Source organism: Sinocyclocheilus rhinocerous, unplaced genomic scaffold (genome assembly GCF_001515625.1).
Source record: "Sinocyclocheilus rhinocerous isolate Xijiao unplaced genomic scaffold, SAMN03320098_v1.1 scaffold2217, whole genome shotgun sequence".
Lineage (NCBI taxonomy): Eukaryota > Metazoa > Chordata > Actinopteri > Cypriniformes > Cyprinidae > Sinocyclocheilus > Sinocyclocheilus rhinocerous.
The window spans coordinates 169,066-185,421 of record NW_015642151.1 but is presented as its reverse complement, the minus strand read 5'-3'; the positions used below and the strand labels follow the sequence as shown (position 1 = coordinate 185,421).

Genomic DNA, 16,356 nt, shown 5'->3' with positions numbered 1-16,356 from the left:
GTTTAGCCAGATAACGGTGGGTTGGTTGCCATGGTAACCAGGGGCCTGGGCCTCATTCACAGACATCTTGGCACCCAGTATGTTTATTGGGTGAGGGGTCTGTGAATGTTTGTTAATCTAATGAATAATTGATTTGTTAAATCTAATGAAAAATTGTCTGATTGGTCCAAATGCTACACAATGCACTGGATAGCTGGCCAATCAGCGTGAACCTCGCTTTTCAGAAAGATGAGCTTTGTAAAAATCGGCGTGTTTCAGAAAGGTAGGGCATAGAGGAGAAACAATGTACAGTTTGTGAAAAATGTGTTTTTTGAACCTTAAACCGCATAAACACATTTCATTACACCAAATACACAAAATAATGTTATTTTTTAGCAACGCCATATGACCCTTTTAACCCTCTGGGGTCCGAGGGTGTTTTGGAGCCTGGAAAAGTTTTGACATGCCCTGACATTTGTGCTTTTTTCAGTTGCTTACAAACATTTGAATGTCTAAAGTTTAATAACACTGTAATCAGCACAAACTGGGCTACAATAATATGTGAGCAGCATGTATGTACGTGATTGTGTTTTTGAGAAAACAACGTTTATACGTGCTTAGTGAAAAACTACAATTTTAAAGTCACTGAAATAAGGCAATAAAACACATACAGAACATTTGTTCACAAGACTTTTGAGAACTGATCTTGAAGTCTAGAGTTTTTGCATCAGAATGATGTGAAAATCATCTTGTTTACTCACAGAAAACAATATATTGATTTAAATTTTCTAAGACACATTTTGTGTAGAAAAGGAATATGCGAGGGGGCGTGAATGGTCATGGATAATGCTGTGATTCACACCTGAGAAGACAAAGGCCCGCATAATGAGCCATTCAGTCAGGTGTGTGACTGAGAGGGAATTGCTACAAGAAAGAATGTGAGGAAAAAAAGAAATTTATATATTTTTTGTTTGTAGTTTATTTAGAATACATATAACTATCACATAAAATAACTCATGGGAGTATGTGCATCACATGGTCTTAGCTGTGGTCCAGGTTCTTGTGCAGGCAGGAATCTCCATTTCCATGACCAAGTGGGCTGCTTTGCTTTGGCTCTCTTTGCAACAGGTTCTTTTACACTGTTATTCTCACATCTGAAATAAAAAAGCAAGCATGCTGTTTACACAAACTACATTATTAACATTATTATGATGTTCACTGATACTAGTACTAATTTATCGAAACAAAGAACACAATTACCACATAGCAAACATAGTTTACCATACAGCAAATAAATCAAATGAAAGTAACATCTGTAAAATAGTGAATGCACACTTACTCTAAGATTCTGAATGGAGTTGAAAACTGAACGAGCGCCCGCTTCCTGTGAGAGATGCAAGTGAAGGCAAGAGTGGTGTATTCGGTCCTAAAATAATTTTATAAACAATTGTAAGCATTTTTTCCCACAGTACCTTAGTATAGTATGCATACTTCATGAGAAAACAGAATGCCAATAACAAAGAAACTACATTTTAACACTATCAACCACAAATAATATTACCATATAGTCTAGGCATAATAAAAGTACAATTACTATACTGTGCACTTACTCAGTATGATTTTCCAGCGAACTCAAAACTGAACGACACATGTGCCTTTCTTGTGCAATTATGCCAGTGATGCAGACACAGTCCTAAACGAAAACTGAAACAGTTGTTAGCAATTACCAGAAGATGCATAGCTGATAAATAAATTGCATCACTGATAAGAAAGGACGCGCGTATATGTCTGTCGATGCATCACTTATTTAAAGCTTACTTGATACGTTTACACATCAGACGATCGCGAACTCTGTGAATGTTTGTTAATCTAATGAATAATTGATTTGTTAAATCTAATGAAAAATTGTCTGATTGGTCCAAATGCTACACAATGCACTGGATAGCTGGCCAATCAGCGTGAACCTCGCTTTTCAGAAAGATGAGCTTTGTAAAAATCGGCGTGTTTCAGAAAGGTAGAGCATAGAGGAGAAACAATGTACAGTTTGTGTCTTTATTTTGCAAAAGCACAATGTTTTGTTGATATTGTGAGTGTACACAAATAAAAGTAGACCCTTTACAGATTGAAATGCTGTATTACTCTTATATGTACGATCAAGTATGAAGGAGCATTTTAGTTCATTTCGCTGTCAACATTCAAATCTGCAAAAAGTTCCGCCGCCGGAACTGTCGACCCCAGGAGGTTAAGCTCCCTATCCATTTCAGTTACCTGAATACTTGCCTCCACGTCAATGTCTTGTCTGCACCTGCCTCAGTCTTCAATAAATCTGCTGTTAAATTGACTTACCCTTGTGTCCTGTCGTGTTTGCTGACAGAAGACCAGACCTTCAACCTACAACACAGCAGGATGAGCTCCATTTTGTTTGATTCTGCTGAACTACTCTACTCCCATAAGATGGCCGCCCTATTGAGGAGTATGTGGAAGAGTTTATCGGAATCTCTCACCTTGTGCCCTGGAGTGATGATGTATTAAAGACTCAAGTTTGGCCTAGAGAAGGCCTCTGATTCCAAGTTTGGCCCACAGAGTGCAGGCTCCAGCCCCTGAGCAGAGTCCAGTGCAGGCTCCAGCCCCTGAGCAGAGTCCAGTGCAGGCTCCAGCCCCTGAGCAGAGTCCAGTGCAGGCTCCAGCCCCTGAGCAGAGTCCAGTGCAGGCTCCAGCCCCTGAGCAGAGTCCAGTGCAGGCTCCAGCCCCTGAGCAGAGTCCAGTGCAGGCTCTCGCCTCAGAGGTCTGCCAGGATTCTACTCTAGTCCAGTGTCCGCTCCTCCAGAGCGCCTCCCAGTGTCCGCTCGTCTGGAGCGCACTCTAGTGTTCCCTGCTCCTCTATCTGAGCACAGCCTGGATCCGGCGTTCTTCACAGAGTTAAGCCAGGGGTGCTTTGTAGTTCATATATCTGGTACCACTCCTGCCCCAGTCCAGGAATCCATCCCAAGGAATGCTGTCCCTAAACCCGTTCCAGAGAGTGAGAGGTCCGACTCGGCTCCGGAGAAGGAATGCCCCAAGTTCTATCCTGGGAGTCGAGAGATGGTTCTAACCCCTGACCAGAGTTGGGAGATGGCTCCAAATCCCGAGGTCTACCCTGAGAATGTTCCAGGTTCTGAGTCTAGCACAGAGAGGGCTTCCATTCCCAAACACCGCCCTGGACCAGCTTTACTATCTGAGCACAGTTCAGTGCCGACTTCAGCCCGGAACACCAAACCATGTCCGCTCTCATCCCAGAGCTCAGCCAAGATCACGCTTTCAGTAATGAGTTCAGCCAATCTCCTGATCATGCCCTAAAATTAAGCCAAGAATCTGCTCAAGCTCATAAGTTCCCCCCAGAGATTGCTGCTGACCTTGAATCTGCTCCAGAGCCTGTCCCATTTCACGAGTTTGTTCTAATGATTACTTCTGTCCTGAAGGCCAAGGTGAGTGTCCTGCCATGGCCAGGAAGGCCGTCTGTGAACCTGCTGCCTACCCTGTCGCAGTTGTAGTGGCCGTTGGTAATGTGTCTGTGCCCTATGTTCCAGTTACGCCTGATCCTCCCTGGTGGACCTCGGCTCTGTCTGCTCCGCCCTGGTGGGCTTCAGCTTCATCTGCTCCGCCCTGTCTGTCACAGTCACCAGTTTAGCAGTCTCTACACTACACTTCCCAGCATCCCTCACCTCTCTGTTTACTCACCTCCCAAGTACTCCAGTGATCTTCTCCTGGTTCTCCAGTGCTCCACTGATCCTCTGCTCCTGGCAATCCTACTGAAAGAAAGGAAAGGACACATTACCTCACCCAGTTAACCTCCCTATCCATTTCAGTTACCGGAATACTTCTTTGCACATCGATGTCTTGTCTGCACCTGCCTCAGCCTTCATTAAATCGGCTGTTAAATTGGCTTACCCTTGTGTCCTGTCGTGTTTGCTGACACCTTTTTTTTTTTTAATCCATTAAACATTTTCTTTTAATTAATGTTTGTATTGAACACGGACCATTGCTTTATTCATTATTTCTGATATCGCAGGCTCATTTTGTAAATGTAAGCATTTTAAACAAATGCAAACTTGGTGCTTAATGAAAAAATTGTCACATTTACAAAATCAGGTGCTTGTGTTCACTCAGGTTACGTGTCTGTTAATTTTCTTTTGACCTAGTTCCCTTCTGAGGGAACTTTGAACTGTGTCCTCTAGAGGTCACTATGGGGAATGCCTTCGGTGTGACCAGTGTCTGAATCATACATCTAAACACGACAATAACATTGGCCGACGACAGCTTATGACGCCTTTACCGGCGCAACCACAGTATAAAAGAGTGCAGGAAGAACGCGTTATCCTCTTCTTCGTCTTCACTGACCATTTGTTTATGTTAGCGATAAGCTAAGCACGACTAGGAGTGCATGTTCTCTCACCAGAGGTTTTGCTTTGATACCTGCAGTTTTACGGCTCACGTGTGTGTGTGTGTGGTGGAGAGCAAGTGCATTCAGCTCTAGAGGGAGCTGAATGCGCTCTGCATTCATTGCTTGTTTCTTGTGAGGGATAAGCATGCATTGAATGCCCTCAACTCACGAGGAGACGGCTTGTGCTCATTGTGATGCATTCGCGGTACTACTAAGGGGGAGGTGAGTACTTCACCATTTACCCGAGTTTGTAAATAGCGTTTGCATGAGTGCATTCGCCTCTTGCGGGAATAGCGACGCATTCACGGCAGCGGTTTCCATTTTCGCTTGATTTCCGAGGTAATCTAGCGCGTGGGCGGAGCGTGTTTAGCTCCTGCGGGAGCTAAATGCATGCTGTGCGTTGCGGTTGCGGTGAGAATTGTCTGCCCATTGCCCACGGTTCGCAGTTGATGGGCAGAACATGGAAAGGACCTGACTGGAAATTTTTTCCTTTCAGTAATTTCCTTCCGTTTATATAGGAATTGTATCATGTGGATATCTGTCTGCAGTTGTTGGACCGATGATTTATATCATGTCCTTTTGTCCCTATCAGTGATTCCTTCTGGTTATATAGGTATTGTATAATGTGGATATCTGTCTGCAGTTGTTGGACAGATGATTTATATCATGTCCTTATCAGATAACCACATTATACTGCGCTCCGGGAGCCATTTCTGAAACCTTTACTTTCATTCAGGGTTGTATGACTCTCTGTGCTCAAGTGTTGGCTTGCGAGCCTCCTTGATGCTTGGCCCTGAACTGAGCTGGTGCTCCTATACCCACAGTTGGTAATTCCCCTAAAGCCACCCAACTGACCGAGGTTAGATAGGAGCCTCATGCGCTTGCATTGCAGTCTCTCATGCTGGACCTATGATGTTTTGGTTAGTTTCTATGTCTCATAGAACTACTTACTGATGGTCCGGACCCAAGCGCTCTTCGGACTTCGCCTTCAGATTATATCCGTGAGCTTGAATCATGCGCGGGAGCTGTGGTTGGTGAGTACGATCCATTTCATCTACTCTATTGTTAGTTTTATGTGAATTCACTAACTAGTTTTTCTCCGCAGTGCTACTTGGACCTGTCTCTGTTTTTCTGACTTTATTTTAGGGTTAGGACCTCTGCGAGCACCTCCCCTGCTGAAGTCAGAACCTCTCGCTGTTGACCGATTGTGGCGATGGTAGTCTGTACTGTACTGTACTGTACTGAGTCTGTACTGGATCCAGGCTGGATGATAGCCCTACATCTTCGGCTTAATGCTTACTGGACCACGCAGCCAAGTCACTGGGCTTCTGCGAGAACCTCCTTAGCCATCAGGTCCCCAGTATAACGCTGCAACCTCAGGACTCGCGGGCCCTCCATTCAGGTTGAGCGTTTTTTCAGAGTATAATGCTTCGTGAAGTGATCCCTGATGTCCTGGCTGGGTGTTTGCTTCGAGAAGCTGCCCCGGCCAGGACGCTACTCATGTCTTGCCCCGAGGGGTCTCCTGAGATTTGAGTCATCCTCTTAACTATCATGCACATTCTCTGAGCTAGAGCTCCTCTCACTGAGGCGTTGAGTGGCTTAACACTCCTTAACTCCACTCTGCAGTTCGATAGATGGTCAGGCCCACGGGACCTCCCTGTCACACTGCCCTTATGGTCGAACCAGTGAATCGCCCCTCTGCGACCCTGAAGGTGCCCTTTTATACTGTGTTCAAGTCGGTAAAGGCATCATAGGCTGTCACCAGCCAATGCTATTGTCGTGTTTAGATGTATTCTTCAGACACCGGTCACACCGAAGGCGTTCCCCATAGCGACCTCTAGAGTACGCAGTGTCTCGTTCCCTTCTCAGGGAACCATGGTTACATGCGTAACCTGAGACGTGTCCCTGAGTTGTCCTGTGTTCGTTACAACCCTAATCTATTCAAGATTCTATACAATCTATTCAAATATATGTTCATTTAGAGACAAAATAATAAAGTTAATCACTGTCTGTAATCAGTTTATTGTAGTGATTGTGTGCATTTGTTAAGACTGATGAATGGTACACCACAAAAAAATCTTCAGTTATCAAGTCTTCAATCTTCAGTTAAATGCCATCTAAATGAATTCTAATTTTAATATTTAAGATACACTTTCTAATTTTAAACAACAAAATAAACTTTGTATGAAATAAATATAAAAAGTTTCTAAGCAGTTGTACACATTTGATTTTTTTTTTTGCATTCAGAATAAGGTCCAGAGCGATTTCAGCCTATAGGGATGCCTGCACTGGATGGCCAATTTCACATGTATTTTGTGTATTTTCAAAATACAATATACTGTATTTGTATCTAAATACATTTTTTTTCTACACTGTATTTTGTATTTGTATTTTAAATACTTTTTCATGTATTTATGCCGATCTCTGCATGTAGCCAGTAAGTGTTAACCTACTATCCTGCAGTTTAAGCACTTTCATTCAATATCCGATTTAACCTAGAATGGAGACTGCTTAGATAAAATATAAGAACTGAAGCACATGTTGACCACTGACCACTACCCAGAATACCCTAACAACCTCCTAGCAATGCTTAGTGACTATCCAAATCACCCAAGAAACCAACATGCTAAAATGACATTCATAAGACCTTTGAAATTGCATGGCAGTTGCCACCACCAAACCAACATGGAGGTGTGAATTTTGGATGGACAAGCACCACTCTAAACTCTGCAACTCCATGCCCTTCAAAACATACTTTTATCTCTCCTGAACAGTGTTGGGGAAAGTTACTTTTAAAAGTAATGCATTACAATATTGCGTTACTCCCTAAAAAAAGTAACTAATTACGTTACTTAGTTACTTTTTATGGAAAGTAATACGTTATATTACTTTTGCATTACTTTCGAGTGGGATGAATTAATTCACATTCACATTTAGTCTAGAACTACAGTAGCATCATGTTCACACAGCGCACACAATGCCTCTGTACTCCCGATTTCTCCCAATATGGGGACAGGAGACTTGTCAGTCAATAAATGGGAAAACAAAGTAACTGGCATTACTTTTTTGAAAAAGTAACTCAGATATTTTCTTGTAAATTAAAAAAGTAATGCGTTACTTTACTAGTTACTTGAAAAAAGTAATCTGATTACGTAACTCGCATTACTTGTAATGAGTTACCCCCAACACTGCTCCTGAATATAATGGTTTGAATATACTTACTGTGGTTTGTGTTTTGACCCAGTCTCTTTGTACAGTTTCTTTTAACAAGTCTCATTTTGATTCTGAATCGGCAAGAAAAACATCCTTTTATGCTTGTTGAAATGGTCATCAGCAAAAATGCAGATGTCTTGACTTATGTTTAGACACTATATCAGTGCATTTTGTTCAGCTGAGGTTTGTCCAGCATCCTGCTCCCACTTCTTTATAGTCTTTCAATGTCTGAGGAAAAGAGGAACGCAGCATTCATCCTGCTTGATAAATTACCTCTTTGTTTTGATATGCTTTGTCCAACATCTGAATGTGCTGTTGTTATTTAAATTAACGATAATACAACACTGTCAGCACGTTTCCTCCAGTGTGGACACAGAACTCAAGTTTTGGCTGTGTGTGTCTATTTAGAAAGTACAAATCTACTGCCAACTGCTTTAATCCAAGTTAAGCAAACTTTAGAATAGTTCAGAAAAGATGTCATTCTAGATGCATACAGATGGACCAAAGGCACAGACAGCAAAGAAACTGCCGAGAAGCATGTAAAGTCATGTCTGTCATTGAGACCGATCTCTCAGATGTGATGTCATATCAGAACTTCTGTCCTGCTTTGTTGCACAGCTTTTATCTGGTGTCTAAAGGATTGCATATTCTGATAGATTAGTCTCACTGAGCAGTGTGCTTGTAGTGGGTTTAAAACTGACTAGACCAGTGTGCAATTGACCTATCGGTAAGCCAGACCCCCCAGTTACTGTTGCTAACTCCGACAAACAAACAGAGACTAACTGTCTTACAATGACAGCTGTCGGTGTGAAAATCTTTTCCCAAGATGCTTTTGATAAATTTTGGGCATTCAAGAGGAGCATTCAAGTTGGACTTAAATATGCCATGGAGTGATATATAAGATTTAAAATAAATATGGTTGGTAAAAATATTAATTTGGAAGCGAGGGTTTACAGATCACAATGCAAGTGGGAGAAGCCTCATGTTACGGTCATCACGATCACAGATGACAACATACAGGATCAACACTGTACATGCACCGCAGGGTAAAATTAAATTAATTTACATTTAACCAGTGTAATATGGAGAGCCACTGAAATGTAGACCTTTGTTTATGTGTTTTTGACCTACACCAGGCCCGGTGCCGGGGGGGACATCCCTGTGCCCCCTCTCCGGACCGAGGGGGATGGTCGGACTTGAGTTTACTGTGTATAATTGTCGAATAGCCTACAACTGCCTGCTGTTGCTTCTGATTGCTTTCAGATGGAAAAGCTGCCCATAACTCCTGGTCTAGGATCTGTTTTCTTCGTAATAATAGCATAACAAAATAGATTTGTCTAACAATCAAGTCTATCTGCCTTTCTGCTTTGGAAAGCGTCGAATGATTTTACAATGCATTTTCGCAGAGGTGAGCCAATCACAGACATGCTTGTTGATTTCTACAACGCAATGGGCAATCAGAGATGTTTAGGTTGGAATCCACCCACTCACCTCTCCAGTCACCACTTTTTGTCCAGTGCTGAGTTCTATCATGTTCGTAAATTCTTTCTAACGAAGACATAAAAAAAAAAAAGATGAGAAAGTGAGTTGTTTTTCAGGTCACTGAAGAATTAGAAGTCTATTTTGAAATAATCTGCAGATTTGAAAAGAACCACAGAGATACAGTAGAGATATAAACCACTTTTACTTTTTTTTTGGCATGAAAGGTTAGACATGCTCAGTGTTCCATGCCACTAAAATTCTGATTGGTGCAAATCTATCAGCGTACTGCATGAAGGATTGAGTGATGTTTCGGATATTCATCACGCTCCAGTCGATGAAGAAAGATTCTCCTGTATGTCATTTTCAGTCTTCAATTCCTCCCAGCCCGTAACTATGGAAACTGTGAGTTGAGGCGAGTTGAAGACTAAAAATGCTGTACAGATACAAGAAACATTTCTTGGCCAGCAACGTCCATCAGAGATTCCGGGAACAGAACATCTCCGGTGAGTCCGGCCCTGTGTTTTCTCCCATAGTGTTTGATACTTGTGACTCAAATATCTGTTGGATATCAAACTTGATCCACTGAATGTACGGATATGACTTAAGCTATGGATTTCACGTAGTTTTTACTGTTTCATAGTTTTCAACTGACCAGTGAACACTGGTCATATTACAAATGTTAATGTCTGATGTAGCCAAACTTTGCTCCTGACAAAACATTTGGATTCCCTTTATGACACTTTGAAGTGTTGAGCCATCTATATTTAATATCAATTTAGCGCAGCTGTGAAATAATTCTTAACATCTTAAATTTTATTAGACCAAATTAAGTAGCATTGCTGTCATATTAAATGGTGGATGACCGCTGTTGCTGGAGAGGAATGTTATATTATTTCCTCTTAACTCATTTTATGAAATAATGCAAGTGATATTAAAGTGCAAATTGAATATTTCATAACTCATCTAAGCACACAGAGAAAATTGCATGTATAAATTATCTTTTTTTTTATGAAACTTCCACTACTACTGAAGCATGATATTATTTCCACTTGAATGTTTTCTTGCCATATTAATCTGAAAAAATTTTTTTCTTTGGGACTGTTAACTACTCTTTATCTGTAAAAATATGAAATGTCATTAATTAGAAAGCACACCATAAGTTATTTTGTGGTTTTAAGTTTTGACACAGGCAAGAAAAATGGAAGTAATCAAATAAGTATATATGCGAAAAACTATGCATATTTATTTCACTGACCATAATAATAGGCTACACCATTTATATTGCATGTGTAACTGTTAGCAGTAGTTTCAGCGGTGAGCTGAATATACAGAGAATAAAAGAAAGAAAAATATGTCTGTTGAGTGTGATACTAAACGGAAGCAAATATCAGTTTCTTTTCAGTTAATCTGACTGAATGTCAACCACTTAAACAGTTGCTGCTGTTTGGTGTTTGTGTTCCATTCTGTGTTTCGTTATGATTTGGATAACAATCAACTTTGTAACATTTCTCAACAGCTTATTCCCAATAACGGTTTTATTTTTTTATTTATTTTATTTATTTATTTGCACATTTCTTTAAAATTTGTATGCCCTTGAAGACTTTAATCAAAATAATTAACTTCTCCTCCCTCTCACAACTGTTACGGTAGGGTGCTATTAAAAGCGTACGACGCAGGAGAAATCCACAGAAATAATCCAAGAGTAAAGGGTAGCACACATCAACATAGCAACAACAAATAGCAGACAAAGAAACCGGGGAGAACACGGGACTTAAGTACTAAATGACAAATGAGATAATTAATAAACACAAATTAACTAATCAGGGCAACTCAGGAAAACTAGGTCAAAAGAAGACTAAGGCAGGAGAACAGGAACACAAACAAAAGTCCATAAACGTGACAACAACGTTGTCTCTTCTCTGATTTTGTGTACACCATCAACCGGTCACTCATATCATATTGCAGCAATTAGCAAATAGCAATGATCCAATGAATTAATCAGTTCTTGATGGAGACAATCAGGTCCCGCCCTACATTGCAATTTCCTTTCCGCCGACTCTGTATGAAAGCAAACAGTATCTCTGCCACAAAGTTAAAAAATTTTTTAATTTATGTTAAAAGTCACAATTGCAAGAAACAAAATCGCAATTGTGAAATATAAAGTCACGATTAACTCCTATATATACTTTCTAGAAGAAACAGGCTTCTATACTTTTGTTCCACAGCAGGAACATTGTCAGTGTGAAAGGACATCACAGGCCTGCTGTTGCTTACGCACGTGGTGTGAAAAGGCCTCGGGCTTTTCTGACCAGAGCAAGATAAATGTGAAAGTCTATGACACAATCAGAAGGGTTATGAATCAATGATGTTCAGTCATGTCCCATTCCACTTTAAAAATGTCTGGGTCAGTTCCTGGAAATGTGATATAACAAGCTCCCTGAATTTCTGTGTAGAGTATTTTCATTAGATTTTTTTGTTGGTTTGTTTTTACTTTAGCACTTTACACTGTTTTGCCTTTGTACATGAAATGAAGTGCATGCTCTTCTTACTAATGAATTGCAATTCTTCAACTTCCCATACCCCTATCACGTATCATTGTGTGTAAATGTTGCATCTTTCCATTTCTTGAGGAAATGTAGTTGACTATAAGTATACTTAGCATAATGCGTATACTAAGTACACTACGTTTTCTTAAGGGAAGTGACATCACAAACCTGGCTGTGTCTTTCATTTGAAAGATCACAATGGTAGTCAAAACCACTAATAACAGAAGTTTGTAGTGTGTGTAGCAACTCATAATGTAATAACTGCACATAATGTAAAAACTGCACATAATGTAATAAGTATTACATTATTATTGTAATAAAATGTTCATAATGTAATAATTTTCTCAAAACGTAATAAAATCTTGAGCTCATAATGTAATAACAATTATTACATTATGAGAAATGTATTACATTATAAACTCACCAAGTATATACTTATAATAAAGTATAATCAGCCCAGTATAAGGGACAGTCAAAATATTTGTTCTGTTATTTAGCCTATGTGTATACAGATACATGCCAAAATGAATCTCAGACATGAACATATTTGCTTTGCTTAATCCGTTCATGTACAAATTAATTCTAAAAAGAAATATATTATTTTAATATATATATATTTTAGCTTTTATATAGAATAACTAAATTATAGCTGAACTTTAGTGAGGGGACATTGTTCCTCTTAACATCATGAAAAATAACTTTTATTAAAATTCTGAATGCATCTTAGCATCATGAAAATTCTGAATGCATTACAGATAGTCTAGTATGTGTGAAATATAATTTCAAATGCACTGTGCCTGTCACTCATCTCAGTTCATCGGTTCAATGGACGTGTCTGTGATTAGCTACACTGCTCAATGCTGCAAACATTGTAAATAGAAACATCTGATGCTCTCCAGAGCTCAAATGCAAATATGCACAGAAGAGTTCGCTAAATATGCTATTATTACAGTTTCAACTAAGGGTGCTCTTGTATTTTTTTGAGTGTTTATCTCCCTAAACTGGGCGTGACACGATAAACTGCTTTCAGTATGGATTTAATATGGAATGTTACTTAAATACGAGAACAGTTGGCAATCCTACTTTGATGTTTTAAACAAAGATTATGTTCTTTCTTTGGCCATGCAATAAATGCACATCCTTGAAAGAGCGCAGTTTACTGACGTATTTATTTTAACTTCTCAGGTACTGTCCTTGGTATGATGACAACAACAGTGGTTACATATAAATATATTTTAATTGTTTGATCAAAATTATTGCTAGGAACAATTCAGTTGCACCCCTACTAAATTATATGTCCTTGAATTAAAGGCATTTTTTATGAACAAATTTAGAAAAAAACAAATAAAGCTTCCAAAGTCTAATGTAGTCTGGGATAGATCACGTTACCTACTTCAGGCAACGGCAGCACGGAGCACAAGTTAAAGGGTTAGTTCACCCAAAATTAAAATTAGGCTGTGTTTTACTCACCCCAGAGGCATCCTAGGTGTAAATGACTTTCTTCTTTCAGACGAATCCAGTCGGAGTTATATAAAAAATTGTCCTGGCTATTCCAAGCTCTATCATTGCAGTCAGCGGGTGTTGCAGTGCTTCAGTCCAAAAGAAGTGAAATACAAAGCGCTCATCTATAAAAAAAAAAGTGTCTCATCTATAAAAAAAAAAGTTTCTCACATGGCTCCGGGGGGTGAACAAAGGCCTCCTGTAGCGAATCGATGCATTTTTGTAAGAAAAATATCCATATTCAAAATGTAATAATCACTTTAATCTAGCTTGCGCCAACAGTTGTACATGGAAGCAGCTCCGGGCAGATGACGTATGAGGTCAGCGCTGCGCATGTGCTGGTGAGTCTCGTGAAAACCAACATTTGTTTACAGAATCAAAGGAAGCAAAGTTTCCTTACTTTAGCAAAGGAAAACCAGTCTCCTCTTGGCTTATATCGAAATCCTCTGACATTCTTCTTTACAAATCCTCGTTTTGTACTTCTAATTAGTGACCGTTGTTTTGTTTTGATCTCTCTGCTTCCGCGTACGTCACTTCTGAGCGGCGCATGTGCAACGCCGACATCTTACGTCATCCGCCCGGAACTGCTTCCGTTTACAACAGTGAGCGCAAGCTAGATTCAAGTGATTTTACGTTTTGAATATGGATATTTTCCTTACAAAAACGCATCGATCTGCTACAGGAGGCCTTTGTTCACCCCGCGGAGCTGTGTGAGACACTTTTTTTTATAAATGGGCGCTTTTTATTTCACTTCTTTTGGACTGAAGCACTGCAACACCCGCTGACTGCAATGATAGAGCTTGGAATAGCCAGGACAATTTTTAAAATAACTCCGACTGGATTCGTCTGAAAGAAGAAAGTCATATACACCTAGGATGCCTTGGGGGTGAGTAAAACACAGCCTAATTTTCATTTTTGGGTGAACTAACCCTTTAAATTAACATTTCTTCACTTTAATACAAGCTATAACATGAAATGTACATCAGCAAATATGTTGAAAAATAAAGTACAACTTACTACCACACATCATTTCTGTGCCTACAAGTTTCAACCAGGGAAATATTGTGAAAATATTTACATGTAATTACATGGATATATTTATATTTGCAGTTTTTACATTATGTGCAGTTATTACATTATGAGTTGCTACAGTGTGGCAGGTGCAGGGTCTTTACATGAAAAGCCCCTAATTTTTTTAATGATAATGTTTCACTCTTGTCTGAAGAGCAATTTTTTTGAGAGCATTTAAAGATTTGCTTTTCCCTTTTTGTACCACACTTCAAATTTTCAGACTTTTAAACGTTGGCCCTTTCAGTGTGCAAAGTTGATAAATGAATTGTCTTTATTATAATGTTCTTTCTTAAAATGTTACACTGTATGTTTGTTTTAATTTCTCCAGTCTTCAACTTTGTGTTACATAAAAACAGACCCATTAATTGATACAGCACCATTAAGTCTGGCTTTGTGCTTTATTATGCCTGATTATTACTATGTAATTTCACTGATTATTTGCGTCACTTACCTTTGTTACCATTACCAGTGACCACCCCATCTCTTTTTTTTCTACTCTGAATGGAATGGACACAATTACTTCAGATTACTCTCAGACATTTAATTACAGCCATGGAAATTATTGAGCAAGTGTACATTATCAGCAATTATTCAGTTTCTAATTGTATAATTGTTCTGTTTAGAGGTAAAAGTAAAATGTCATTAACTGAGAATTTGATACCATTTAGAAATGGCACTGTTGATGAATGTGAAAAGGATAGCAGTCTCTTTGCAAATGGCAGGAATGATAATGGGGATAGAAGAGAAGGGCCCTTTTCTAATCAGAATTCCTAAATGAGCTGTAATTGTTGTCTAAGCCCAGCCATGGCTGATGGGCTTATAGTTGCTAGCAGGGGGGAATGATTCATTAGTGGCATGCAGCACTTTTGAAGTGCAGGTACTGAAATTAATGTGGATATTTTCATTTGCAAGTTCATATGAAATTAAAGCATTGAGAGAAACTAATAGACCACAAACTTACTGTAGTGTTTAATGCAATTTTTCAAACTTATGATGTTTATGCCGTCTGAAGTATTGAGTTATTGTAAAGCACAAATGAAAAAGGTTTGTATTAAATTTAAATAATAAAATCAACAACACTATAGAGGCTGAGAATTTTAAGGGCTTAATTCTTACTGCATATACAGTACTTTTTATCTTCAGTTTGACACTTTTGATGTGCAATCACAATGTACAATGCATGTCAAAAAGTAAATTAAAGTGTAAAGAACTAGATGCATATTTCCTGCAAACTGATAAGTGCATGTGTTGCATATTTTAGCGTTGTTGATCTAATGCCTTTTACTTGTTTGTCTGGGTTTATCTGTGTTAGTTCTACAGGTGTTTCAGAGCTCTTTTCAACTGTGACAAACCCCAGCGAGGTTCCAGTCTGAAAAGTTCTTCAAAGGTAACTAAACCTGTTCGGCTTGGACGGCGCACAGACAACTTCACTTTTGTGGTTGCTTCATTGGGACCCACAATGCTGCCCAACCAGGCAAACCCAGTGGAGGACGGCCCTCTATCAACAGATAATGCCAAACCTGCTGTGGTCTCCCTTGTGGCCCATTATAATGGTTGAGAGTTATTCTGCTTCAAAAAATGGTGACACTTGAAGAAACTTTTCACACAAAATGAGGGAAATGCAGTGTGAGATTTGGAGGATTTCACAAGAATATTGCGTATAAGTAGCTACTATAACAAACGGGAAAATGTAAGAATCCCGAGTGAGGCTGATTTTGTGGAGTTTATTTTTTATGCTCTACCGTATATATGTGTCTGCTATCCAACAACAGGGTGTTAGAGTCTTGCAGTAATATGTAGCTAGCAGTTCCTAATTTTCTTTGAAATGTTCTCAGATTCTGCAGGTGTTAAGATGACTATTTTTGTAGACCTGTCCAAAAGGTCTGCTGAGAGAAAAAGACTATTCTCAGTACGGTAAACAACAGCTGTCAAGTGTTTGAAAAACACTATTTTTTTTGTAATAGTCCTGATGAGAAAACAATATTTGTATCAATGTACAACTTGTTCATTTTTTAATGGTATTAAAACAAAAGGGTTTTTCTACATCTAATCATTTTTTTTTTATTAGAGAAGATGGGTATGACTTTTTTTCAATGGCTTTTAAACCTTGTAAGCACTGTTACTGTATGGCCTGTGAATGTATGT

The 16,356-nt window shown here is 39.2% G+C and overlaps 1 protein-coding gene across 1 annotated transcript in view; it reads left to right on the top strand.

The window, feature by feature from the left end:
* LOC107755696 (pinopsin) overlaps positions 1-15,927 on the top strand; it is a 90,654-nt gene extending 74,727 nt beyond the window's left edge. Inside the window, 1 exon segment of the mRNA XM_074560237.1 lies at positions 15,524-15,927. Coding sequence (XP_074416338.1) covers positions 15,524-15,769 — 246 coding nt within the window. The 3' untranslated portion in view covers positions 15,770-15,927.
* The last annotated feature ends 429 nt before the right edge of the window (positions 15,928-16,356 follow it).